The 27,241-nt window shown below is 44.9% G+C and overlaps 1 protein-coding gene across 2 annotated transcripts in view; it reads right to left on the reverse strand.

Moving 5' to 3' along the window:
• Positions 1-27,241, reverse strand: part of bach2b (BTB and CNC homology 1, basic leucine zipper transcription factor 2b) — a 122,965-nt gene that overhangs the window by 40,338 nt on the left and 55,386 nt on the right. For both annotated transcript variants that reach the window (XM_080490291.1, XM_080490290.1), the window contains exon 2: positions 9,003-9,257. In XM_080490291.1, coding sequence (XP_080346417.1) covers positions 9,003-9,245 — 243 coding nt within the window. In that variant the 5' untranslated portion in view covers positions 9,246-9,257. The remainder of the gene's footprint in view (positions 1-9,002; positions 9,258-27,241) is intronic.

A 27,241-nucleotide genomic window follows, 5' to 3' on the forward strand; every position in this document is an offset into this window, starting at 1 on the left:
GCATTTTGTTCATTTATTTTCAGACAGTGTAAAACTTTACAGTCCTTTACTTTCCTTTAAAGTGGCAATAAATGGGTCCAGGGGAGTCATACTATCAATATAACTGCCACATCTAGTGGAGTTATGGTCTATTTATCATTATCGAGGGGAACTGCTCAATATATCATGATATTGATTTGAGGCCATATCACCCAGCCCTTGTGAGCGCATCACTCCAAGTCTCAAAAGCTTTCTCTTAAAGCTCCTATCCTCCATTTCGCTGGCACCCGACTACCACCATCTGTCCACTGAGCTGCAGGAGTGTGGTCTTCCTGGTCAGGGACTTGGTACTCGGCCAGTCTGAATCAGGCTCCTTGGGATTAGCTTCTTGACCCGTGATCAAGGTGAGTTGATGGATGCAAGTCACGCTAAATACCTCCTAAATCTTCACAAGAGCATTAGCATTTCCCCTCACGTCGAGCTCCTTCTCTGAGCAGCAGGGATTTCTGGTTTTCCCATTAGATTGTTTTTGTTCTAAGAAAATCAAAGACGAAAACATGAAAGAACGAGTTGAATTATTGGTCAAGATCTATATTCAGAAATCAGGGAATGGTCCGGAGGCAGATCTACCTGCACACATTTCTAATGTCTCACCCTGCATGTCTCTCCCAGCCCGTCTCACATAGCTCGGTTGGGAGAGCGGTTGTCTCCCAATCGGAAGGTTGCCATCCCTGCCTATGTGCCAAAGTGTCCTTGGGCAAGACACTGAACCCCTAAACTGCAGTGACAGTGCCTTGCACGGCCTTGGGTCTCACCTGTCTCTGCCTATCTCACCTCTCCTGACATAATAAACCGGTGTTCATGTAGAACCCTTAATGTCATGAGCAGGCCTGTTTGTGTCTTTGGCTCGTTGTTCCATGTTGTCTGGTCTATAGATTTGCACACACTGGAGCGAAGGTGCTAGATGTCGGATTTACTACAAGCCTGGATAAAATCTGTCAAAATGTATGGTCACCTAAATAGATTTTGCTGTCGGTGGTTTGTTGGTGATGAACCAAGTATGAAACCACACAAACAGGAGTATTGGGATTTCTGTTTTGTATCTCTTTCAATCTATTCTGATTTTCTAACTTGGCTTTAAATAAAGAAAAACACCATCAGGGAGCTCTATCGCTAAGTCAAAGCTCAGGGGAATGTAGTCCATTGACATTTAGTTGCTGTAACTGTCCAATATGTTTTATAAGTTCCTTCATTCAATCAATACTGATTCCAGCAGATCACTCTCATGTAAACAGAACTTAATCTAGAAAAGCCCTCAGTGAAATACTCCTATTCATGGTATTATTATTATTATTATTATTATTAATTTATCCCCTGTGAAATGCGTTAGAGCTGAAAGTGCAATCTATTCACAACACCTATACGCTTCATACGAGGTCTCAGTAAATCAGAGGCAGGTGGTTACGTTGAGCTTGTGTGAAGCTTTAGGAAAGCCGTTTCCCTCTCCTTCTGACAATAAGATGAAATCACTGGATTTAAGGAATTTACCCAGAAGTACTTGGTAAGACTGGCCATTAATGAGTGAATGTGAGAATATTCAGAACAAAGCCGGAAGCTTTTAGAGGGTCGACTCACCAATATCAATATTTTGTCTCGTTACAGAAATCAATCAAGGCCCTTTGTGGCCCATCAGCTGGACACACTCTCCCTACAGGGTTTTCTTTCTGCATGAAATCTGGCAGTGTTCCCTGGCTCATGACTTCAGGAAAGAAAAGACAAACAGGAGGTGGTTTGAGGTCTATGAACCAGTGCTGTGCTGAATCACACTGCTGCTCACGATGTTTTGTTCCACTGCTCAAGTCAGCAAGGGCAAACATGGCAGAGGATCCTCCACATTCTCAGAAGTCTCTGACATCCCCTGGATAAAGATTTAAAAAACCCTGAACATTGTGTTTGAGGATTGTCTCAGTAGCAACAAGCTGACAGGAGACTGTGACGTGACAGACTGAGTCACATCGTTCCACAATGAGGAAACAATTGATTTTGCTCACAGTGATAAAGTCTCCTCTCCAGCTCTCTTTGAAAAGTCCTGCTGCTTCTTATACTATCTGCCTTTGTTTTACAGTGAAGAAATGTGATGCGAAGAGACACTGCGGCCCTTCCCCCTGCAACGCCACCACTCCCAGATAAAGCCGGATTGTTCTGTTCCCATGATGTGATGGCCAACAAAGCCCCTGATGAAGCAGGCTGGCCCTGTGCGAGCCCACAATCACATTAGATACAGATGATGTCAGTCACCCGCACCAGCCCCGGCTACTCCACAGCCCGGCAAGGCCACAAGAGAGGATGATGAAGGTTGTGGGGGGAGGAGGTCTTTGTTTCACTTTTCATCTGGACTGCCCCCTCCACCCCCTCTATCCTCTCTCCCCAGCGGCAACCCGAGCCCTTCTTAGCTGCCCTTTGTTACACAAAGGTGGCGGCCTTCAGTCGATAGAAGACTCGATCTGGGCCAGACAGCCGAGTGTCCGCTGAGTGCCGACGGATCTAAAGGCTGCTGCTCTGGAGCTGACACAGACCTGCCCCCCCCCCCCCCAGCATCACAGGGAAGACGCTGCTCAGACTGGAGGGAAGGATGCGTCAGCAGGCTTCAGTCACTGACCGTAAAGCAGAGGCTGACAGGGAACCTGAAACAAGCTGATGGGCTCCATCATGAGGACGATGCGCCTGAAACCGTTGTGGTTGGTCAGAGAGATGGAGGACGACCCGTTCATCTGAACCGAGCCTTTTAAAAGAACCTCCCACCTCGAATCAATCCCAGCAGAGGAAAAGAAGAGCCGTTACAAGTTGACCCTAGGTGGTGCTCACGTGACCCACATTACATGAAGATTACATGACATTGATTCCTGTATGGGGCGGCATGGCTCGGTTGGTAGAGCAGTCATCTCCCAATCTGAAGGTTGCAGGTCCAATTCCCATCTCTGCCTGCCTACATGCCGAAGTGTCCTTGGGCAAGACACTGAACCCTGAACTGCCTGTGTGTATGCAGTGTGAGAGTGAGTGGTTGGTGGTGGTCAGAGGGGCCAATGGCGCAAAATGGCAGCCTCTCCTCCGTCAGTCTGCTCCAGAGCAGCTGTGGCTGCAGACGGAGTTTACCACCATCCAGTATGGAGGGAATGAATAATGGAGAGTGTCAAGAAAAGCGCTATATAAAACCAATGCATTATTATTATATTAAAAACATTATCAATCAATATCATATTGCATTTTTCTGTTTTCTTTATTTTGATAATTCAGATTTTTATTTTTATTGTTTTCTTTTGCTGAAACACTATGATAGGTTTGATCACTCCTTCTACCAACATGCTCAAGTCCATGGTATCACATCTCATTTTGTGCTTCATCCAAAACAAAATATTGTTTGTAGTAGATCATTCTGTGCTGCAAACTCTCCATTTCAATATTCCAATGGTCTACCTCATTGTGTTATTCTTTCTAAACCGAAAGCGCAGGCTATTTGTGTGAGCATGCAGTTTAGCACATATCATAAAAGATCTGAGTAAATCAGACCCATAGAGTTCATTGGCATATTCACAGTGGTACTGTTGTACTAGTACAACTCACATTCCAATACTTTTCCACTTCAAAAGCCGATGCAATAATGAAACAATAGAGATCTGAATGTGTTTTTCACTCATTGTCGTCGAAGTAATATGAATTGAAGTAAAAATCATAAGAACTAATGTCCTCTGTGCGGGATAATAAGTATTTCGGTATATATCCTGTACTTCATGTACACTGTACAGACAAAAACATTGAACCACAGGTCTTGAATATTGAATACAGGTGCTTAATTCAGTGCCATTGCCTCAGGGGATATAATCCAATCCAATCCAGCAGCTCCGTCTTTATAAACATGAATTCCAGTCTGCTGCCAAAGGACATCACCACTGCCACAGGACATCACCACTGCCACAGGACATCCCCACTGCCACAGGACGTCACCACTGCCACAGGACATCCCCACTGCCACAGGACGTCCCCACTGCCACAGGACATCACCACTGCCACAGGACGTCCCCACTGCCACAGGACATCACTACTGCCACAGGACATCACCACTGCCACAGGACATCCCCACTGCCACAGGACGTCACCACTGCCACAGGACATCCCCACTGCCACAGGACGTCCCCACTGCCACAGGACATCACCACTGTCCCCACTGCCACAGGACGTCCCCACTGTCCCCACTGCCACAGGACATCACCACTGCCACAGAACGTCACCACTGCCACAGGACGTCACCACTGCCACAGGACATCCCCACTGCCACAGGACGTCCCCACTGCCACAGGACATCACCACTGCCACAGGACGTCACCACTGCCACAGGACATCCCCACTGCCACAGGACGTCCCCACTGCCACAGGACATCACCACTGCCACAGGACGTCCCCACTGCCACAGGACGTCCCCACTGCCACAGGACATCACCACTGCCACAGGACATCACTACTGCCACAGGACGTCCCCACTGCCACAGGACATCACCACTGCCACAGGACATCACTACTGCCACAGGACGTCCCCACTGCCACAGGACATCACTACTGCCACAGGACGTCCCCACTGTCACAGGACGTCACCACTGTCCCCACTGCCACAGGACATCACTACTGCCACAGGACATCACCACTGCCACAGGACGTCACCACTGTCCCCACTGCCACAGGACGTCACCACTGTCCCCACTGCCACAGGACATCACCACTGCCACAGAACGTCACCACTGCCACAGGACGTCCCCACTGCCACAGGACGTCACCACTGCCACAGGACATCCCCACTGCCACAGGACGTCCCCACTGCCACAGGACATCACCACTGCCACAGGACGTCCCCACTGCCACAGGACGTCCCCACTGCCACAGGACATCACCACTGCCACAGGACATCACTACTGCCACAGGACGTCCCCACTGCCACAGGACATCACCACTGCCACAGGACATCACTACTGCCACAGGACGTCCCCACTGCCACAGGACATCACTACTGCCACAGGACGTCCCCACTGTCACAGGACGTCACCACTGTCCCCACTGCCACAGGACATCACTACTGCCACAGGACATCACCACTGCCACAGGATGTCACCACTGTCCCCACTGCCACAGGACGTCACCACTGTCCCCACTGCCACAGGACATCACCACTGCCACAGAACGTCACCACTGCCACAGGACGTCCCCACTGCCACAGGACATCACCACTGCCACAGGACGTCCCCACTGCCACAGGACATCACCACTGCCACAGGACGTCCCCACTGCCACAGGACATCACCACTGCCACAGGTCAGCTGCAACTCTACCATTGCACACTGCCAGTGTTAAGGAGGTCTAGCCACCATGTGAAGCTCCAGAGGAGAGAAACTGCTCTCTGTGTTGATGTTGAAGCCGCTGGAGGTTTGAAACACGAGAAAGTCCAACCATGCCAGATACCAAATGTTAGGATTCCCATGTAATGTTCCTGCTGATCTCCTCAAAGGGATTTAGAAGACAGAACTGCTCAAATGAAATGAACTAACATCAATAACATCCAACAGCAGTTACAGTAACAGCTGTTCCTGACCTGAAGGGACGTTCTCGTGAAGTAGTGTTCTTATGTCCACCAGACGTTGGTATGGATTTATTTTCCGGGGTTGGCCTTGGTTTCTCAAAACAGAACAGAAATGTGAACGCTTTAGCTGAGGAAGACGTGCAGGCTGACTTGTCTGTGGTGGAAGAACCAGACTGCTTCCTCAGTCCTACCGACTGCAGCGCCGTCAGCGCCGTCAGCGCCGTCAGCGCCGTCAGCGGCTGCACATAGACACAATCCAACATGTGACAGGAAACCTTCCCAGGAGACAAGAACTCAGTTTCAGTTGGTTTAGAAAGATATTTCACTCAATGGCCTGATCTACTAAAGGTTTGTGTGATATGACACACACACACACACACACACACACACACACACACACACACACACACACACACACACACACACACACACACACACACACACACACACACACACACACACACACACAGTGGTACTAACGTGCATTGAAGACTGAGTTTGGCAAACACCTAAAATAACACACACTATCCATTTCGCAGCTTTTCCTTCATGAATATGAAATAGTGGGAGGAGTTCATGCCGATAGATAAACGTACCATGTCAATCAGAACCTCTGAGTGTCTGAGAGCACATGCATCATTTCTGATTGGCTTTTTTCCACATATAATAAGGTGCCTTTAGATTGTGAGTCATTTCCTCAGCTGGCTGACCTTCTGTCCTGCTCCTTGAATCTTGACTTTGTGACACATCACCCAAGATTTATTTTGGAAGTTGACAGATTAAGATTTTTGTGGTTTAAAGCTGCGACATGTTGGATACCTCAGAGCTCCACCCGTTCCCTTCACGGTGACCACAATCAGACACACGTGGAAGCTAAACTGTTTCCAGCTGATCACCCTCGTGTAAACACCTTCTGAAACCTGCCAAACCTGAATGGATTGTTAGTCAGTACCTAAAGCTCATTGTGTGAACATGGAACTCAGTTTATTTCATGCAGGGTGTCAATAAATCAGGGCGATGGCGGCACTGGCATCATCTCAACATTATCTTACTGCAACACACCTCAGAAAGCCTCGGTAATAAGAAAACAATAAATTGATTTATATAGTTATGTGAGTAAATATATAATTTGATCTGTTTATACTTATAGTTTGATCATCGCGACGGAAGAGAGGAAATCTCATTTGAGTTAAAAACGATGAAAACACGTTGTGTTGTCACATGAAGGCAGGATGGACAAAGGGAAGCAGGCTCCGTTAAGACCTCAGTGGGACTAAGTGTGTCTCACTGGTGCATTAAAGAGACAGACGGCCAAGGCAAGAGGCTGCTGCCTCTCCGTCTCACACCTGAAGCACACAGCAGCTCATGCTTTATTCATGCAGCCGCTCCTGAGTGAAAGGGCGGCCAGTCGTCCTTGCAGTCGTTCTCTCAGTTCAGGAGTGCAAATCAGACGGCCATCGAACGCCGACTGTCTTTTTCACTGAGCGCGGTGACAAAGTTGTTTGACAGGCTGCTTTATTAATGCGTGGCGGCCCCGGCGTGGAGCCGCCGCTCGCCGCAGCACATGTGGGATGTGTCCCAGTTTTCACAGCCGCACATGTATGTCGGAATATGTCTGTGTGACATCAATACTGTGTGTGTGTGTGTGTGTGTGTGGGGGGGGGGGCTTTCGTGGCGGCGCTCTCGAAGTGGATCAGTTTAATGCGACAGTGTGAGAGCTGAGATGAGCAGGAGCAGGGGGGGACTGGGTGGTGTGGGGGGGTGGGGGTGGGGGTGGGGGGGTAGTGGTGCTGAACCCAACGAGCTTAGGTGGCGTTAATCTCACCAGCAGAAGTGCTACAAGGCTGGCGGTGGCGGTGGCGGTGGCGGCGGCGGCGTTGTGGTTGGCGGAGGCTGACAGGTGCTAATTAGCATCGGGAGCTCTTACAGGCTCAATAATACACTTTGTCACACCTCCGCCTGAATCTTTATCCTGCCGCCAGCACGGAATCTAATTAAAACATGGGAAGGAACAACAGGAGGAAAACTACTCAAGAATTACACTGAAAAAAATCTACAAAATGATTGTGAGAGTGGCAGTGGAGGACTGGAGCTTTATCTCCAGGGTGAAGTATCGTTAAGCACAAGAACACCAAAACCTCTGTTCTGCTCCTTCAAGCCAGTTTGGAGGAAATACATGGATCCTTTTGTAGCAGGATGAAGAACATCACACTGGTTTCCATGAAAGTACTCGTCACCATCTTCACACTATGAATTCTGTGTTCTGTTCATTGATTCACACGATCCGTATTTTTATGATCAGGAAAAGTTCAAGAAAATACCTGGACGTTGTTGAGAAAAACACCTTATTTTTGTGGTTTGCAGTTTTGTGGTGATTATTAACATTACTCCTGTTTTAACGGGATTCTCAGGTTTTGGTCTCCATACTTTGGGTTTTCTCTAAACATTTAGATTTTGATGTTTCAGGTTTGCTGTTTTTGGATGTTTCTAGTTTTGAGTTTCTTCTGGCATGTTGGGTGTACTCTTCACTGTTCAGGTTCACCGTTACATACTCTTACTTCTGCTTGTTGTATCTAATCTCACTATTTTACTTCATTCTCAAGAAGTCTTTGCTTTCAAATTCAGTTTCCTTCTTGCAGGTTTGCTTGAAAATACGATCAATTCTCATCGTTTCATGTTTATTGTTGACATTTTATCTTAATTTTCAAATGAATTTTGTCTTTGAATCTGAGTAGTTATCAACTGTTACTCAATATTTAATCTTCTCTTATTGCATCATTTTGACTTAATTGTAAAGCTTTTGTTTTTACACTTGCATGTTTTATGATGATTTCTAAACTTCTTTTTTCACATCATTTCTTGGTATATATTTTTTTAAACCTGGCTTGAAGAAAATGCTTATTTGATTTAATAATCAGTGTTAAATTGATAATGCATCATCACTTTCATCTCAATACTGTAAAGCTTCATTCAAGAATGAAAGGCTTAAAAAGTGAAACCGTAAATGAATTCAGGAATCTCAGGGTGAGAGGGTTTGTATCACTCTGGGCTTCTTAAGGTAAAATCTGAGTTTATATTCATACCTTTTTTTGTAGCTTTTGGACAATCCACATCTGGATCAGTCGTTCCCATGTGAACCCACAGACCAATGATATTGGCTTTAATCTTAAGGACTGAAAATGTTGCATGACCTTCATCATTAAGTGTAAATGAGTACAGAGAGGTCGATTCCTCAGTCCACCTGACTCTTCAGTTCTCATGTCATGACGTGTTGTTGCCTGTGGGGGGAGCGGGTTGAAGTGCAGACTCTGTTCAGTGATGCTTCCTTGCAGATTTCCTCTCATGCTGACCTTAAGTCACCTTCCCCGGGACGGTGGGAGTTGCGTTTGGGTGCACCTACCTCTTCAGGAAGGCTGACGACCAAGCCATTCTCCGCCTGGGCCACCAGCGCCTGGAGGAAGTACTCGCTGCAGGCGGCCAGAACGGCCCGGTGCCCTCGGAACTCCTTTCCCTCCACCAGGACAGTCACATCGCACAGGATATCCTGCTTCCGCTGGTCGTTGAGGCAGAGGAGGATATTGGTACAATGAACCGTCGACTCATACACGTACATGGGGGCTTCAGGCTTCTCATCCACGGACATTCCGCTCACGCCCTGGAAATAGAAGCACAACAGAGGGGGGTCAGCTTACAGCCGGGCCCAGATAGAGCGCATACCGTGGGGCTGACATAACCCCCACACACACACATCCAACAAGCTGGCCGTGTTTCCTAAACATGTACTTTGTTTAATCTGAAACCAAAATGTCTTCCTCTAAATGTGCTTCAGCTGCAGAAACCCTCACAACATCGCCCCCACAGGAGACACTGCGTCAACAAATCGTAACAGAAACTATGGACAGACTGGAACCAATAGGAACAAAGTAAATCTGCTAGAAGAGGCATTCAGACGTTTCATCACGTCAAGCCAATAATAAACCCCATCTCAGTATTACTATGATTGATTTACAGTACGTCTCTGTCAGTGTGGAGTTCTATCAACAACCGATGATTACTTTGCAGAAAAAAGTCCACAACTCTAATGTAGATGAAGTCAGGTGTAGAGCAGCTACGCTCTTCAAGCCTCCAACAGCAATGGATAATAAATAAAGACCAGCTTTACGACATTGCATCATATAAGAGAAGTATTCTCCAGAATTAAATACTTAAATACATGAGCTGGACCCCAAAAGCGATTTCCCCAGAAAACCTCGCGTCAGTGTTCCTGTCTTCTTTGAGTTGAGTTGAATCATCAGACAAACATGGAGGGCTCTCGTCCTCCGTGGAGCTGCTATAATCAGCTCCTGCCTCCTTCTGACTGGAAAGAAAACATCTGAACTGCTGGTAAAGTTAGTGCTGCGAGGCCTGAGCTCCTGACTCATTGGGTTTGGAAGGAAATGCTGGCTCAGTGAATTTTCGCTGTTATTTTGATGCACGTTTTGCCAGAAATTTAAGGGAAATTGCAGCTTCCTTGTGTTGCTAATGACCAAATAACCAAGCAAACCAAAGGAAGCACTCAGTGACTCACACTTGTGTGTCAGAAAATGCTCCATTGAGAGGAGAAGTGCGACAATGAATGAGGAAGAGCTGCTGAGATGTCTCCTCTGACTTGTCATAACAGAAGCCTTTTTCCTGCATGTGAGTGTGAGGTTCCCCTCATTCCAGAGCCTTGGGATGTCAGGAATGGTGTGGAAATAAGCAGGTTGGAGCAGGTAAAGGACGAGGAGCTCCCAACTTGTGAAACTAAAGTTTTCTCTCAGTGTAAATAGAAAAAGACAGGGTGGGAAATGCAGTGAAAGAAAGCTCTGTAACCTTCCAACTACTTCAAATTATATTGGCACATGCTGTCAAAAATAATTATTCAAACCTTTTTCTATCTTATATATATATTTACCTGATGCAGTGTGAATCACAGATGATGCTAATTCAGTATGTATTACAAGCCAGTGTGGACACAGCGAGATTACAGCATGGAGGAGCTGGGTTAGATTCCTCCCAGCTCCTCCCCCCAGAGGAGCAGCAGCTTCAGCAGGTGTTACCTCACTGGTTTCCCATCTTATATCTACAAGACTGTTTCAATAACACAGTGCAGCTTCTTGTTTTAAGTCCAATTCCAGGTTACTGATTTCACCGTGAAACAGAACATACTGCTTGATATTACTTGAGAAACACATGACACCAGTTTAGAGTAATCTTTTGTTTTGAGCGGTAGTTTCATTAAGATACAAAACTCTGACAACACAGAAGTCAAACCAGAACCCAGTGACGACATCGTGTCATCATAAGGAAACGTCTCCAATGTAAATGAAGCAAGTCAGAGTTTCTATGTAAAATAGAAGTCCTTGGTGAAGCCATCCTTTATTGGATGAGATAACTCGGTGGTTAGATACCTCAGTGGTGGGATAACTTGATGGTGAGTTAACTGGGTGGTCAGATAAGTCAGTGATGGGTTAAATAGATGGTGAACTGAAGAGATAACTCGGAGGTGAGATAACTCGGTGGTGAGATAATGCAGTGATGAGTTAACTCAGTAATGAAATAACTTGGTGGTGAGTTAACTTGGTGATGAACTAACTCAGTGGTGAAATAACTCGGTGGTGATTTAACGTGATGGTGAGTTTACTTGGTTATGAGGTAACTCAGAAATGAAATAACTTGGTGGTGAGATAACTCAGTGATGAGTTAAATCAGTAATGAGATAACTCAGTGGTGAGATAACGCGGTGTTGAGATAACTCTGATGAGATAACTCAGTAATTAAATAACTTGGTGGTGAGATAACTCAGTGATGAGTTAAATCAGTAATGAGATAACTCAGTGGTGAGATAACGCGGTGTTGAGATAACTCTGATGAGATAACTCAGTAATTAAATAACTTGGTGGTGAGATAACTCAGTGATGAGTTAAATCATTAATGAGATAACTCAGTGGTGAGTTAACTCAATAATGAGATAACTTAGTGGTGAGTTAACTTGGTAATGAGTTAACTATGTGATGAGTTAACTCAGTAATGAGATACCTTGGTGGTGATTTAACGTGACAGTGAGTTTAATTGGTGATGAGTTAATTCAGTAATGAAATAATTTGGTGGTGAGATAACTCAGTGGTGAGATAACTCTGTGGTGAGTTAACTCAGTGGTGGGTGAGATAACTCTGTAGTGAGTTAACTCAGTGGTGAGATAACTCTGGGGTGAGTTAACTCTGTGGTGAGTTAACTCTGTGGTGAGTTAACTCGGTGGTGAGTTAACTCAGTGGTGAGATAACTCTGGGGTGAGTTAACTCGGTGGTGAGTTAACTCGGTGGTGAGTTAACTCTGTGGTGATGAGCTGGGAGTGTCAGGAAAAGTCCGTCCAGCTGTGACTGTTCTGCACATACACTGTTTATGGTTGACTCAATGAGTAAATGTGTATTGGTATCCTCTATAGACCACTACATGGACTAACACTCTGGAGTTACGTCATTTCCAAATGAAAAGCAGATAGAGATGTTCGCCTCTACATCTACAATCAATATTCTAAACCTGAACTCATGAGTCATTTTGCAGATGTCAATTAGATGTTCTCAATAAAGTGTGCATGAATTCCAGGGACTTTTCAGGACAAACATTTAGTTTTTGTGCTACTAATGATCTGTTCCATTGCTATTTGGCATTTCCTCAAGGTACAAACAGACACAAGGCAGTATTTTAGGCCAAGATGATTAAAGTCAGGTGGTTGATGGAAAACAGTTTTGTTTTTTTATAATTCTGGAGGCAATAAGTGATAACTATAACTACAGTTCAATGAGACCGTAAAGCTCAACCTTGGAGGCGTGTTTGCCCCGTATTTCTACGACAGAACAATAGAGTCAAGCTGGGAGCCACTGATCCTCAAACCAACCACTGTCCACTCAGCCTGGCCTGCTCAGTGCACACTGGAGGCTGCCAAGTCAACATCATCCACAAAAAATCTGAAATCTTCCTCTGACTTCCACATGTTGCTCTTCTGATCCCGACTCGGCCTGGATCTCCTCCAGCTTCTAACTATTACAGTTTTTCTCCATCGATAAGACACTAAATTCCTCTGCACACAGCCACCAACTGACTGTACACATTTCTCAATAACAGGACTCTGGTGGCAAAACATTCAACACGAGTCATGGTTCACATATAGTTTCCAAAACTCTTTTTGCAAAACACTGAACACAGTTTTTGCTCATTTGAACACACTTTTCAATCATAGCACACATTTTTCAAAAAGTGAGCACTAGGAGGCAGAATTCGGACTCTGTTCCAACAGAACTGTCACGATTAAGACAAAACAGGTCAAAACTGAAAACACTTTTTAACCAATGAACTGCAACTATACAACCTGCTGGGAACTGCATCAGCTGGTCAGAATGGATGTCAGAGGAGTCATGGTGGAAGAAGAGGACGTGGAAGTGGACGTGGACAACCTAGACCATGGCCAGAACCAGAACCTGGACCTTCCCATACGCATGGTCTAGAACCTGACCCGGCCCTTGCACCTGGTCCTGGACCACGACCCAGACAAAGACCAAGACCAAGACGGAGACAAAGACCAATGCAAATAAACACAATTCCAGATGAGACTCGTGCCACTGCCATTGATAATGTGCTGATTCATGGAATGACAATGAAAGAAGCACCAACCTGAGCAGATACACAGAGGGACCTGATGTTCTGCTGCCATGTTCTCCCTTTCTGAATCCTTTAGATCAGGGGTGGCGTTCCTGGTCCTGCAGGGTTTCAATGTGTCCTCACACCAACACAGCTGACAGCAATGACTGGCTCAGTATCCAGCTTTCTGCAGAGCCTCCTGAGAACTCTGTGTTTGAGCAGGGAGACCTGGAAAACATGCAGGGCTGCGGCCCTCCAGGACCAGGATTACCAACCCCTGCTCTAGAGGAATTCTTCTCTACATGGAGGAGGAAGGTATATGAGCGGCAGATATATATTTGGAAAAATCTCTTGCAATCATGGTGTTGGCCTGTGATGGTGTTTCTGTTGATGCATGTCAGGATGGATCAGACACACTCGTCTTTCTTTCCAGGTTGCCTGACCAGAGAAAACACAGCTTGTGATGACGAGGTCCTGTGGTGTGACCAGGCTGAAAGAACTGGTGCAGACGTGGTGTAAATATTGGCATACTGTACTGTGCACAATACACTGCTGTATTTATTTGTCTAACATTATATCTATTTGTAATACACAGTCAGGCACTGCAAATCATTTTCTAGTGCTGTCAATCAATTAACTATTTTCTGTAATTAATTGTGATTAATCACATTGTTCTTCTACTGAAGAGTAAAGCTTGTAATGCATATTTATTCAGGGTAAACCACAAAATTAATGTCGACTCAACACAATGAGACAACATTTAAATTCAAACTGTTTCTCTCTAAGATCAGCAAAGTAATAAAAACACAACTAATAAATCAATAAACCTCTAACATTAGTCTGGGTTCAGTAAGAGTGCAGCTCCACCACTTTGAGGATTTATTACATGAACAAAGGCAATAATATACTGTAATACACACACACACACACACACACACACACACACACACACACACACACACACACACACACACACACACACACACACACACACACACACACACTGTACAGGAGAGCCAGGGAAAGAGAGAAAGAGGATAAATTAATATTTTAGCAGTATTTCCTCCAGCTTTAGCAGTTTGGTGGCTCCTGGTCAGCCAACATGGCAACCTACTGTTTTGCTGCAGAATTACTTCTGTGGTCGTTAAATTCAGCTTTACAAAGTAAAACTAATGACTTTTACTTTCTCAATCAGCCGTCTGGAAACTTTTTAAAGTGAAACTTTCTGCCTTAATATGATTCCACTCGATACTTTGCTGCTCTGGAGTCACAATGCTGCAGCCAGAGACGCTGCTCATGCTGCTGCTCCGGTAAGGGAGGAAAAAACAAAAGAAAAAACGGAAGTAAACAAGACTAAGTTAATTACGTTACAGTTTTTTTTTAATTAAACGTTTCAAATCAATTAATTAAATGAACGTGTTATTTTTGACAGCAGTACTTTTTTTTTTACTTCATGTGAAAACACAGTGAGTGTTTTGTATTTAGCAGTGCAGTGTCCTACTTCTGCTTTGCGTGTGCTAATTTTAAAAACAAAGTTAAAATTTTGACAATAAAGTGCACTTTTGACACCAGTGTGCAGAGCTTTACGAATTGTGTCCTAATAAAGAAAATAGGGTGCAGCGTTTGGGGAAATGTGTGCTATTTTTCAGGAACAGTGTCTCATCAACAGAGGAAAAGTGTAATGACAACGTGCTGGTCGGAGCTCTTCTGCTTTAGCCTCTCCTTTCCTCAGCCTTGCCACAAGCTCTGAGACGATAACCTCACATGACTGTTTCAGTCTTGTTAAATCTTATATTTTCATACTAAGAGTCTGAATAACATCTGGAAGACATCGACAGACGAGACGATCTGGAAGCCAGGCCGATCAACCACCAGCGGCGCAAAGTGTTTTTAGCTGACGACGTGGCTCGTCACCCTAAATGTCACAACTGTGTCTGATTTAGCTCCTGCGGATGAAAAGTGGAAATGACTCAGCAATGTCAAGCCATTTCTCTGGCTGAAGCTTTGTTCGAACTCCCCGTGGTCTCTCAGACAGCTGAAGCAATGATCTGAGCGGGGCGTGGAACTACCAACCCAAAGTGGCTGCTGGAGTACTTTCTGCTCCGACTGTTGTTGTACAGTTTACTTATGTCCACCAAACATTTCTCAGTTGGTTTCCCAGGATAATGACCTGCCGTCCTAGAATAATGTCCCCAGATGTGGTTGCGAGGTTCAGAGCCATCGAAACCTGCTATTTCAACCCTGGAATGTACGTTTGGTTCCCTGGAACCTCCGATGCTTCACTGCAGTGGAGGGGAAAATACAAGGAACACACACACACACACACACACACACACACACACACACACACACACACACACACACACACACACACACACACACACCACAAAAGAGGTGGTTATGGAGGACTTCTCATTAAAAGTGCTGATGGATGCAAAAGAATCTGGGATCATGTTTTTCCCTCCTCGCCGGCTCAGTTGTTGACGGCAGCTCTTTTCAAACTGACAACCTTGTTGGCAACCTGCTCACACTTTGTGAGCAGGTTGCAGATGAAAAGCGTGGCGTGTTGGTGATGAGCAGCAGCAGCAGCAGCAAGAGAGCAGTAGCAGCAGCAGCAGCAGCAGCAGCAGCAAGAGAGCAGCAGAGTAGCAGCAGCAGCAGCAGCAGCAGCAGCAGCAGCAGCAGTAGCAAGAGAGCAGCAGCAGCAGCAGCAGCAGCAGCAGTAGCAAGAGAGCAGCAGCAGCAGCAGCAGCAGCAGCAGTAGCAAGAGAGCAGCAGCAGCAGCAGCAGCAGCAGCAGCAGCAGCAGCAGCAGCAGCAGCAGCAGCAGCAGCAGCAGCAGCAGCAGCAGCAGCAGCGGCAGTAGCAAGAGAGCAGCAGCAGCAGCAGTAGCAGCAGCAGCCAGCACCACTCAGAGCTGAGTCCGAGGCTCACCGCCGGCGCTCTGGATCTGAGGGAGGCTGAAGTACTAATGCAGCTGGGGAGCCGTTAGCTCTGCGCTCCTCCATTACACCAATTACAGGCACGGCGAGCTGCGGCGCGCCTCTTAAAGGGTATGCATGCTGCAGCCCACACACCGTACTGTACATGAGATGCACCAGAAGAAGCTGCAGGTAATTACATAAGTACGTAAGTACTCTCATTATGCTCAGTACTGCCTGTACCTGCTGCTTCCAGCCTTCTACATGTAGGAAGACCACAACGGAACAGTCTCATGCACATCTCTCATTGTTTCCTCTGTGGCATTAACGCCATTCAGACGATCCTTGCAAATTCATTGCCTGTAGTTCAAATGACTTTTTTTTCATTTTGAATCTCTCATTTTCATTGTGTTCATTAGATCCTCGATTGAATTGATTCCTTTCAGTTCTTTTTATATTTGCCTGCAACAACGACTCACAGAACCAGGAAACATGAAAAGAAGATCCCATCCCTGGCAGACTCCCAACAGTGCAAGTAAAACTCCAGAATGCAGCTTCATGATAGGCTGCCTGGTTTGTGATAATAATACTCAGCAGAGGCAAACAGACAAAACCCCTCAAAGTCCCTGCATAGTTCAGAATAACTCCAGTGTTAACAAGAGAGTAGAATGAGCAAGTATATTATTCAATAATTAGTGATTTCTTAAATATATATTTGGTTAGAGATGAATTCCTTCTTTGCTTCCCACTCACATCACCAGCTGTGGATCAAGACTCAAGACTGACCCTAACCCTCGCCAACAAAGACTTTCATCTTACAAACTGTACGTTTCACTTCCTGCCTGTTAAAACAAATTGAGATGAACACAAACCTCAAACACAAGTCAGCATGTCGTCCAGTCAAGATAAACTCAAGCAATGCAAAGTTCATTTGACAAACTTTCCAAACAGGAAGAATCAACTGGCTGTTTTTTAGGTCGTAAATCCGACCGTTCATACAGTCTGCCCTCTAGTGGCCAAAGTAATTATAACAGAAGTAAGTAAGGAAATTCATTTACTCGCATTACTGTAATTGCATTGTCTTTTTGTGTACTTGTACTTCAGTCATTTTGAAACTTAGTACTTTCACTAAAAGTAGTGTAGTGCAGTACAATCTCAGTTGTACCTGTTACTGAGCACAAATGAAAACACTAATGAGTGGATTAAGAGAATGGTGCTCTGGACATGTTTCTGTGTTGAGCACCATGGAAGACCTTCGTCTGGGAATCAGTACTTCCTTTAATACCAACTGTTAATATCAGAGGCTTTTAATGTGACATGTCCAAACAGGAACACTGTGGCAGGAGGAGATTAAACACACAACACTTTTCACTCACAGTTGCAATAATAGCATTACTAATCTTAAGCAAACTAAATCAACCAACTAACCAGAGTAACTAAACCACCAAAACACAAACAACACTACAACACACTAATATAATCCACAATAACGGGTAACCCACTACTCTTTGGCAGGTGGAGCAGTTTCATATGAAAGAATACCAGAGTTGTGTGACAGAACCACAGTGGTGGTACCTGACACTGGAGGTTGGTCTTCTTTGGGTCTTTCAGTTAAAGTAACAGCACTGGTGACCAGGAACACTTTTCACTTCTAGATTCACAGTTTCACTGCCGTTGCAATTTAATTTGTAAAGTTGTTTCTTTCATTAAAAACAACTACTTCCAGATTTATATCCCATTGTCTTTCCTGTGCTCCTGAGACCGTTCTCCCCACTGTCAGAAATGTAACTTTTACTCTCAGTACATTTAATATGAGATGGGTTTTACTATTACTTGAGTACATTTTTAGACTGGTAGTTCTACTAGTGACAGCCGCCCCGAGGAGGCGGGGTTTAGTAGTGATCTCACCAATTACTGACTAAGACCAGAGTGACTGACATGAAATTAAAGGTTCAACTTTCTCTAGTAAAGTTATTCTAAATGCACCCAAACAGAAATGTGGTGAGAAAATACAAGGAAGACACACACACACACACACACACACACACACACACACACACACACACACACACACACACACACACACACACACACACACACACACACACACACACACACACACACACACACACACACACACACACACACACACACACACACACACACACACACACACACACACCAAACTGTCATTGTAAATTTGAATTAGGAGAATAATGAAATCAGATTACAACTCAAAGCCACATCATTCAAGACAACAACATATCAAACAACGTTCATCCAGTCAGTCTGTCCACAGCGGCTCACGTTATCAAGTCAGACCCAATCAGAGTGAAACAACTTTATAATGTGACTTTTGAGAGAAACTCTGAAAGAAACAAAGAGCTCAGATGAGTACATGTGGATGTAAGTACAATACTGACTGCAGTACACTACAGTGTGGTGGAAAACAGCATGTTGACTGATTTCAGCATGGCGGTGGAAGGTATGCACTGGAAAATGAAAAGAATACATGTATCAACAGCATGTGTGTCTGCAAAGAACTCTGCATGTGAACAATCTGAAGGATTTTCTCCAATTTGAACTATTAAGTATAATGTCAAAGAATACTGAAGGTGAGAGTGCGTTCCATTAAGTGCAACAGTGTGCAGCTGGTTTGACAGATATCACATGATATGAATGAAGTGAGCATCACTGTGGTACAGAAGTTTGATTTTGATAATGCTGCATGTACTTCTGTTTGCACTGCTTCTTTTGCAGGATATATGAGGTCATTTGCGGTTTGGGTGGTTTTGTGAATTGTGATAAGTATTTTGATAAAACCAGCCGAGTTTTAGCAAATGGAAAAACTGTAATAAAAGAGTCGTCTTAACAAGTACTCTCTAGTCACTAGCTTCTTTAAAGTACAATCATTTTCATCACTGGAGGCTCTTAATCTGAAAGAGGCAAGCTTGTTGTAATGTGGTTTATAAAGAAACTGTAAAATGAGTTTAACATTGGCTGAAATAGAATAACAGCGACGAGCCTCAAATGTATCATCTGAACTCCTGTCTGAACCCAAACAGAACAAACAGTGTTCTGTCAGAACCAGCAGGAACCGCAGCAGTCTGAGCTCCAGTGGATCGATTCACCACTGATTAACCACTGATTGATCACTGACTCACCACTGATTCCCCACTGATTCACCACTGATTCCCCACTGATTAACCACTGATTCACCACTGATTCCCCACTGATTCACCACTGATTCACCACTGATTAACCACTGATTAACCACTGATTCGCCACTGATTCACCACTGATTCGCCACTGATTCATCACTGATTGATCACTGAGTCACCACTGATTCACCACTGATTCACCACTGATTCCCCACTGTTGCTCCTATGGAGCGCTCCTGATGGATACTGGAGGAACCATGTCAGGCTCTCTCCACTGATACCAGCGATCGGTGTGAGTCTGGTTTTGGCTTCTCTGGAAACGTTTGTGGGTTTCCTCTGGGTATTTTGGTTTTATGCCCCCGGCCCAGAGACGTGAGTTCTCTTGGTAAGTGAACGTCTCTGTGTTGGTCCTGTGGTGGACTATCCACAACAAATGGATTTGTACCATGGATGGGTGACTGGAGGATGACTGAGTGGCTTGAACAAGCTTGTGTTTGCCTTCTTTGCTTGATGAATGACTTTCAGTCAGCATGAATCCATTATCAGAATTGTTGTAAACTGAACATTATGTTGCCTGTTGGGGTTTAATTGGTGAAGTGTTTCAGCGTGAACACGAGCACTTCAAGCTGTGAGGAGTTAATGCCGAGTGTTTTGTTTGCAGCTTTGCAAATGTTTCCACAAACTCTCTCTCTCTCTCTCCCTCCCTCCCTCCCTCCCTCTCTCTCTCTCGCTCTCGCTCTCTCTCTCTCTCTCTCGCTCTCTCTCACACACACACACACACACACACACACACACACACACACACACACACACACACACACACACACACACACACACACACACACACACACAAACACACACACACACACACAAAGCGCAGCTTCAGCAACATGCTCCCCTGTCATGTAGTTTTTCCACCAGTGTCGGTGATTATCGCCATGGAAACACTGAAGCCACGCCTCCTGGGGAAGGTCACCTCACTTTCACTCTATCTTTGCACGTTGCCATGAACACTTTGCACTTATTTCCTAGGAAAACTAAATTCCCATTCAGGATCAGGTTTTAGTTTGAGGGTCTGGATAGAGGTGGAAAAGTGCAGTTGTAAAGTGTGACAGTAAGTGAATTGAAATTCAATAACTTATCAAGCTTGAAAACTTTATTAGAACACAAGCTAAATCTATAAGCACAATAGGTTTTAAAAAGATTAAAGTTTGGACTTTCTTTCAAGGTTCTTTAAGGTTTTCTGATTCATCGCAGGACGAAGGCCTCAAGCATAAGTTGTTTTCTTTACAGTAAAAAAAGCCACAAGAAAAAAAGTGTGTTTCATCAGAACACATTGAAGAAGATACGGCAATAGATGTTTATTAGATTTAAGAAATTTTGATCAAAATTATATGTAATACTCATTCAATTACCTAATTGATCGACCAACCGACCGACCGACCGAACAACTGATTGAATGAGCAACTTAGACCTTTTGGATGTACAGTAACCTCACCTTGTGACCTTTGGCCTCCAAAATGTCCTGAGTTAAAGCTCCAGGGAGAATGAACATCCGGTGAAAACTATGCAAGGTCTTGGAAATATTTTGTCAACAACAGCGAACAGAAAGTTGTTGACTGAAGACCAACATATCTCTTCAAAATAGAACTTATAGCGAAGGTGTTCAAATGTCTTCTGGGATCAAACTAAAGTCAAAACAACATGGCTGCAGAAAGTCACCAGAAGGTAAGAAGAAGTAGATAGTTTCATGGAGGATCTGGAACCCCGAAACAGAGAATAATCTTTACAGAGTTTGTTGCTGTAGAAATGCTGCTGTTTGCTTGTATTTAGCCTGATGACCTCAGAGTGTGACTCCTCATCCCTACATGGTGATACACCGTGTCAATCAGTCCCCATCATTGGAGTCATCATCATCATCATCACCACACACGGTGCCTTGCGCACCTCCGGGTTATTTGTTGTCGTGGTCTAATTTGATAATCCCAATTAAAAGCATGTTCATCCTCAGAGTAATTACAGTCATCTGGCTGGAGTCCTCCTCCCTAATTATGCTCAGTGACACAGTGATCAGGTCAGCTTCTCTGAATGTACTGCCTCTGTGAATAACGGTATTAGACCGGAGCAGCAGCAGCAGCAGAGCAGTAGCAGCAGCAGCAGAGTAGCAGCAGCAGCAGCAGAGCAGCAGCAGTAGCAGCAGCAGAGCAGTAGCAGCAGCAGCAGAGTAGCAGCAGCAGCAGCAGTAGCAGCAGCAGCAGCAGCAGAGCAGCAGCAGTAGCAGCAGCAGCAGAGTAGCAGCAGCAGCAGAGCAGCAGCAGTAGCAGCAGCAGCAGAGTAGCAGCAGCAGCAGCAGCAGTAGCAGCAGTAGCAGCAGAGTAGCAGCAGCAGCAGCAGCAGCAGCAGCAGAGTAGCAGCAGCAGCAGCAGAGCAGCAGCAGCAGTAGCAGCAGAGTAGTAGCAGCAGCAGCAGAGCAGCAGCAGCAGCAGCAGAGCAGCAGCAGCAGCAGCAGCAGAGCAGCAGCAGTAGCAGCAGCAGCAGCAGCAGAGTAGTAGCAGCAGCAGCAGAGCAGCAGCAGCAGCAGCAGAGCAGCAGCAGCAGCAGAGTAGCAGCAGCAGCAGCAGAGCAGCAGCAGTAGCAGCAGAGTAGTAGCAGCAGCAGCAGAGCAGCAGCAGCAGCAGTAGCAGCAGAGTAGTAGCAGCAGCAGCAGAGCAGCAGCAGCAGCAGCAGAGCAGCAGCAGCAGCAGAGTAGCAGCAGCAGCAGCAGAGCAGCAGCAGTAGCAGCAGAGTAGTAGCAGCAGCAGCAGAGCAGCAGCAGCAGCAGTAGCAGCAGAGTAGTAGCAGCAGCAGCAGAGCAGCAGCAGCAGCAGTAGCAGCAGAGTAGTAGCAGCAGCAGCAGAGCAGCAGCAGCAGCAGCAGAGCAGCAGCAGTAGCAGCAGAGTAGTAGCAGCAGCAGCAGCAGCAGAGCAGCAGCAGAGCAGCAGAGCAGCAGCAGCAGAGTAGCAATAGCAGCAGCAGCAGAGCAGCAGCAGCAGCAGCAGAGCAGCAGCAGATTTCTGTTGCAGCATTTGTTTCATCATCCAGCATAAACGTGTCAAATTGTGAAGAAAGAGCTGATGAGGGAGGCGACAGGAGAATTGGGGAAGCAGGGAATGCAGGAGGAGAGTTGTGTCAAGGAGACTGAAACTGTAGTTAGTCCTCATGGGAATTGAGCTTCGTCAAAGGAAACTCTTGTAGGCGCTTCAGTAATCTGCTGAACCCACTGATGTTGTGGAAGCAAACAAGTAGAAGACCCTCAGAAAGTAAAAGTCCCTTTAAAAAGGGTCTGGTTGGGAGGGAACTTGTTCCTGAGATGCAGCAGGAACATAAGAGTGACCCACATGAGGTCACCGCGGCCTCGTCTCACTCCACTTAAATCTCATATTTGTGGGGTTTCGTGTTGAGAATCGTACCTACGGGCGAATTGAGATGGAAACTGAGAAATATAACTCGTCTGGACTTTGACAGTTGGAGGCATGAAAATACCAGCGTGAACTCAAGGTGAACCGAGCTGCAGGGTGAGATTCCTTTTCATTCTTTGTTTATAAGGACGTCCTCCTGCTGGTGAGCCGCTGAGACTCTGACTGAACTGAATCATGAGACAACACTTCTGTCCAACCACTATCAAAGCTCTGTTTTAAAAGGACATCACATCACAGAGCTGCTGTTGATTCCTAACCATCCTTGGAACTCATGAGAGTTTCACCTCTCATGGTTAAAGAGGCACCCAGTGTGTCTGCAGACCGCCTTTACATGCAGCTCTTCTGCCCTTCATGCACTGAAGGTGGTCTCCTGGAAGATCATTGGGAGACGCTGCAAACTGCAGAGCTCATCACAAACACTTTAATGGTCCATTGCAAACATGGAATGGGGATTATCAGGCGCAGTCGGACTGATGAAGCCAGAATGACTCTGTCGGGGCTCTGATAGAAAATGTTAATCAGAAGGACTTATTCCAAATGAGTCCCTGGCTGTTTGGCTATTACACATCTCCACCGCATGGCTCCTGCTCTTAGACGCTGGTTTCAAGAGTGGGATTGTTGTATTGATCATGTAACAAGGGACCCTTTTGCTTTCTTGATAAATGTTTATGGCTGTTGTAACGCCAGAGGTATGAGCTCGTCTGTCTGACCTCTGAGACTCAGAACAATATGGCAAGACTGGTTGAAAAGCGTTAAATGTGCAGTGACATCAAGAAGGAAGCAAAGTGTTTGTCTCAGTACTGAGAAAGGTCATTTTATATAAACCAAAGTAGTTTTTTATCTGCAGCTTGTGGTAATGCAGACAAAGAATGAGATTGAATTGCTGGACTGTCATATTGAAAGGGTTAAATCATCTCCAACAGAGAGCTTCTATCTTCTATCCAGTACCAGCACTCTGGGATGGGTTGAACTAAATACAGTATGAAGTTTACAATACACATGAAGAACCACGAGTTTACTAGAAGTACACATCAGCACAAGCTTGAGACAAAAGTTAGAAAACTAGATGGATCAACTAAAGTGAAAATGAGCATTGACACTGGTCCTGCGTCTCCTGTCAAGCCACCAGCGAAGGGTTAACTTTTCTTTTTCAAATCTAAAGCTGAAGATGACAGTTATTGGTAATGTGCACAGCGATAAACTCACATTGGTTAGGTGGTGGAGCACGAGACATATGAAAAGTAGTTTAAGGTGAGTACTTCAGATCGCATGCTGCGGAGTCTGGAGTTCTACTCAGGATCTGAACACGAGTTGTTAGCTGTGCTAATTAGCATCGTGACATTCAAATGTCAGTTTGGTCTGAGATAATGAAATACCTCAATAAAGAGAAGAAACTAAATACTTCACAAAGAACCATGTACACTGTTTTGTTATTGTTGAGAATGTCAGAGTGAACTGTGAGTATTTCTGTGCTCTTCTTTAACCTTGGGCTCGTCCTCAGACCAGCTCTTTGCTGTGGACCAGGACCGGCTGTGAGGGAGTTTATGGTGGGAGACAATTTGAATTCATTTAAAAGGAGGAACAAACTGACTCAGCCTTGAGCAGAGCTGCTGTATTCTTGGTGAAATACATTTCTTCTGCTTTTATTGGTGATTTTAACAATTAGATTTGTAATAGTACCAACTCTGAGGTGATTCGATATTTTCTAAATGTTAGTTTAAATCTCTAAATCTCATTCCTCCATCACACACAACAAATAAAACAGAAACAATACCGCTTCCAACAAGATGCTCTCATGTAAACAGTCTAATGCATGCCAAAGCCTCATCTGACTCCGGTGTTTGGACCTGCAACCTTAGCTCTGTGGAAACCCTCTGGTCTCTTCAGAATCACAAGTCTCACGCTGTGTAGCAGTGGGCAGCTTGAGAAAGACTGATCCTCATCTAAAATGTCTTCAAATCTACAAGAAAGATTAAAAAAAACATGTGGATTTCTTCTCGATCAGAGGATGAGATGAAGTTTCCTACAGAAGGTTTGGTAAGCCTCTTTCTCTGAGACGCCTCCTCGTCTCCGCTGCTGATGAGCTAAGCAGCTTTTTTCAGAAGGTCGTCAGGTTGCCGATATTGATCCAGAGATAATATATGCAGGACAGCCACGTCTGGGAGTTGCCGCTGATGCTCACCAGGTTCTGCTGATTACAACTGAACAATGTGCAGAGAATGAGAGCCTTTCTGATCTCACCCTGTTTGAAAGGTCTGCTATCATGAGCAATTTAAACACTTAGAGCAACATTTTAATGAGTGTAAAAGAGTTTTAGGTACAGTTCACTCAAATATGACAGGCAATGATTTCACTGTAAAAATCTAAAGGAAACACCTTGTGAGATACGGAGTCATCTCAGGCTATAGCTGGAGTCATTATACTCAAGTAAATCTAGGAATAGATTGAGTGCTTTTCGCTCCACAAAGAAATCAATAGTGCCTCCCTGCACGGTGATCGACTGGCTGGGACTGAGCAAAGGCAACGCTGCATCAATTTCTGAAGAAGAAAACCTCCCGCAGATAGGCTGTTCATGCAGCACATTCAATTTGACTGCAGGAATGTTGTGCTGGATTTCATTGAGACGTCTGCCCCGGGGTAGAAGTCGACTACAGAATCCCTCCACGTGGCGCCCTGGTGCAAAACCTTCAGTAGCAGAACATCTCCAGGTGTTCCTTCCTGGTCGGCCGACATATTGGATTGGCAAAGAACTCAACCAAGAGCACAGACCTGCATCTATCTGCAGCCTAATTAAGACCAGAGCTCCATCATCTCTGAGCCTGGAGACGTCCAGGCAGAGACACTCAGACACACCGATCAATACTCACAATACTCAAACCGCTTCCAAGATTCACCGTTCAGAAGTAACTATTAGCGTCGAGCTGGAGCTCCATGGAAACCAAAGACAGCTGCATTGATTGCTGAGAAACCCGTTACCACACCGGGCAGCATGTGCATTAAAACAGCTTCTGTACTTATTATTATCAAGAGAGGAGGAAAACGTTCCAATGCTAAAATCAAGAACAAGACGATCATGTGCACATTAACGTCACGGTAAGCACTGCCAGGGCCTGTAGATGAATCCATCCATCCATCCATCCATCCATCCATCCATCCATCCGTCCATCCGTCCGTCCGTCCGTCCGTCCATCCATCCATCCATCCATCCATCTCCTCCCTCTTATCCGTTCCTGGGTAGTGGTGGTGTCAGTCTGAGCACCGTCACCCAGATCACATAGCACCATTAAGAACCTTCCTGCAGGTGGAGAGCCCACAGGAAGGTGGAGAGCCCACAGGAAGGTGGAGAGCCCACAGGAAGGTGGAGAGCCCACAGGAAGGTGGAGAGCCCACAGGAAGGTGGCGCCCGGCGTGGTACATGAACCCTCTACCTTGAGAGTCTCATGCTCTACCTACTGAGCCAGCTGGGGGCCAGTAGATGAATAGATCTCAGGAAAATACTTTTACAATCAGCGATTACACTTCCCAATGTCTTTGGACTTACTGTGGTAGTTTGATTCCATCCTGAGGAGACTGTGATGACATTTCTTTTCCAACCAAACATCATTGGCTCCTCTCTCTCACTGCTTAATATCAGAAGATGTGCTTCAGTGACTCACACTTGGTGTTTCTGCTGTAACTGGGCACAGTCACAATAATTGCCCATATTTTGAGTTGGATTAGTTCCCTGGTTCTCAGCCCAGAAGGATTTGGTGCTGCCAGATGTAAATGCACATTTGCAGCAGGTTTTGTCTGTGATACAGTTTGAGACCCTCCAGCCATGTTAATGCTACACCAGTGAAAACAGCAGAGTCAAAACCAGCTGGACAAAGTTTCTTAAGTTCTAACAACAACAATTATATTTTAAATAAAAATCCTATTCTCTGTTGGCAAAACAACAAATAAAAAATGAAAAGAGGAAAACAAAACATTTTTATGACCGCCCCTTTCTTAAAATTTTAAAGCATTTTGAATGTTTTATGTTATAATATATTTTGTGGTTACAATACATATGAATATACATTATACAATTATTAATTCTTACATGCATGTGGTTATTATATATTATTCATACAAATCTATAGAGTACAAACAAATACATAACTTTAGCACATAGACATTACTGCACTTTTACATTGGTATATTAGCATTACACAATATATTCATATTTACCATTATTATAGTAAAATGTTATTGTTATTATTATCATTAATATTATTATTATTATTGCTATGTAATTCTTATAATTTTGTAATTCTTCTTCTTCTTATTGTTCTTGTCGGTGCTAATAATTTTAAAGATCTTTTTTTAGTTGTTGAATTATTTGCTGCACGTTATTTATGTTGGCTGTGAAATGAAAAGTATTTTTTTAATCATACTGTATTAATACAGTATGTTCCAGTATGCT

Source organism: Lipophrys pholis (genome assembly GCF_963383615.2).
Source record: "Lipophrys pholis genome assembly, chromosome: 21".
In the NCBI taxonomy this organism is placed as follows: Eukaryota; Metazoa; Chordata; class Actinopteri; order Blenniiformes; family Blenniidae; genus Lipophrys; species Lipophrys pholis.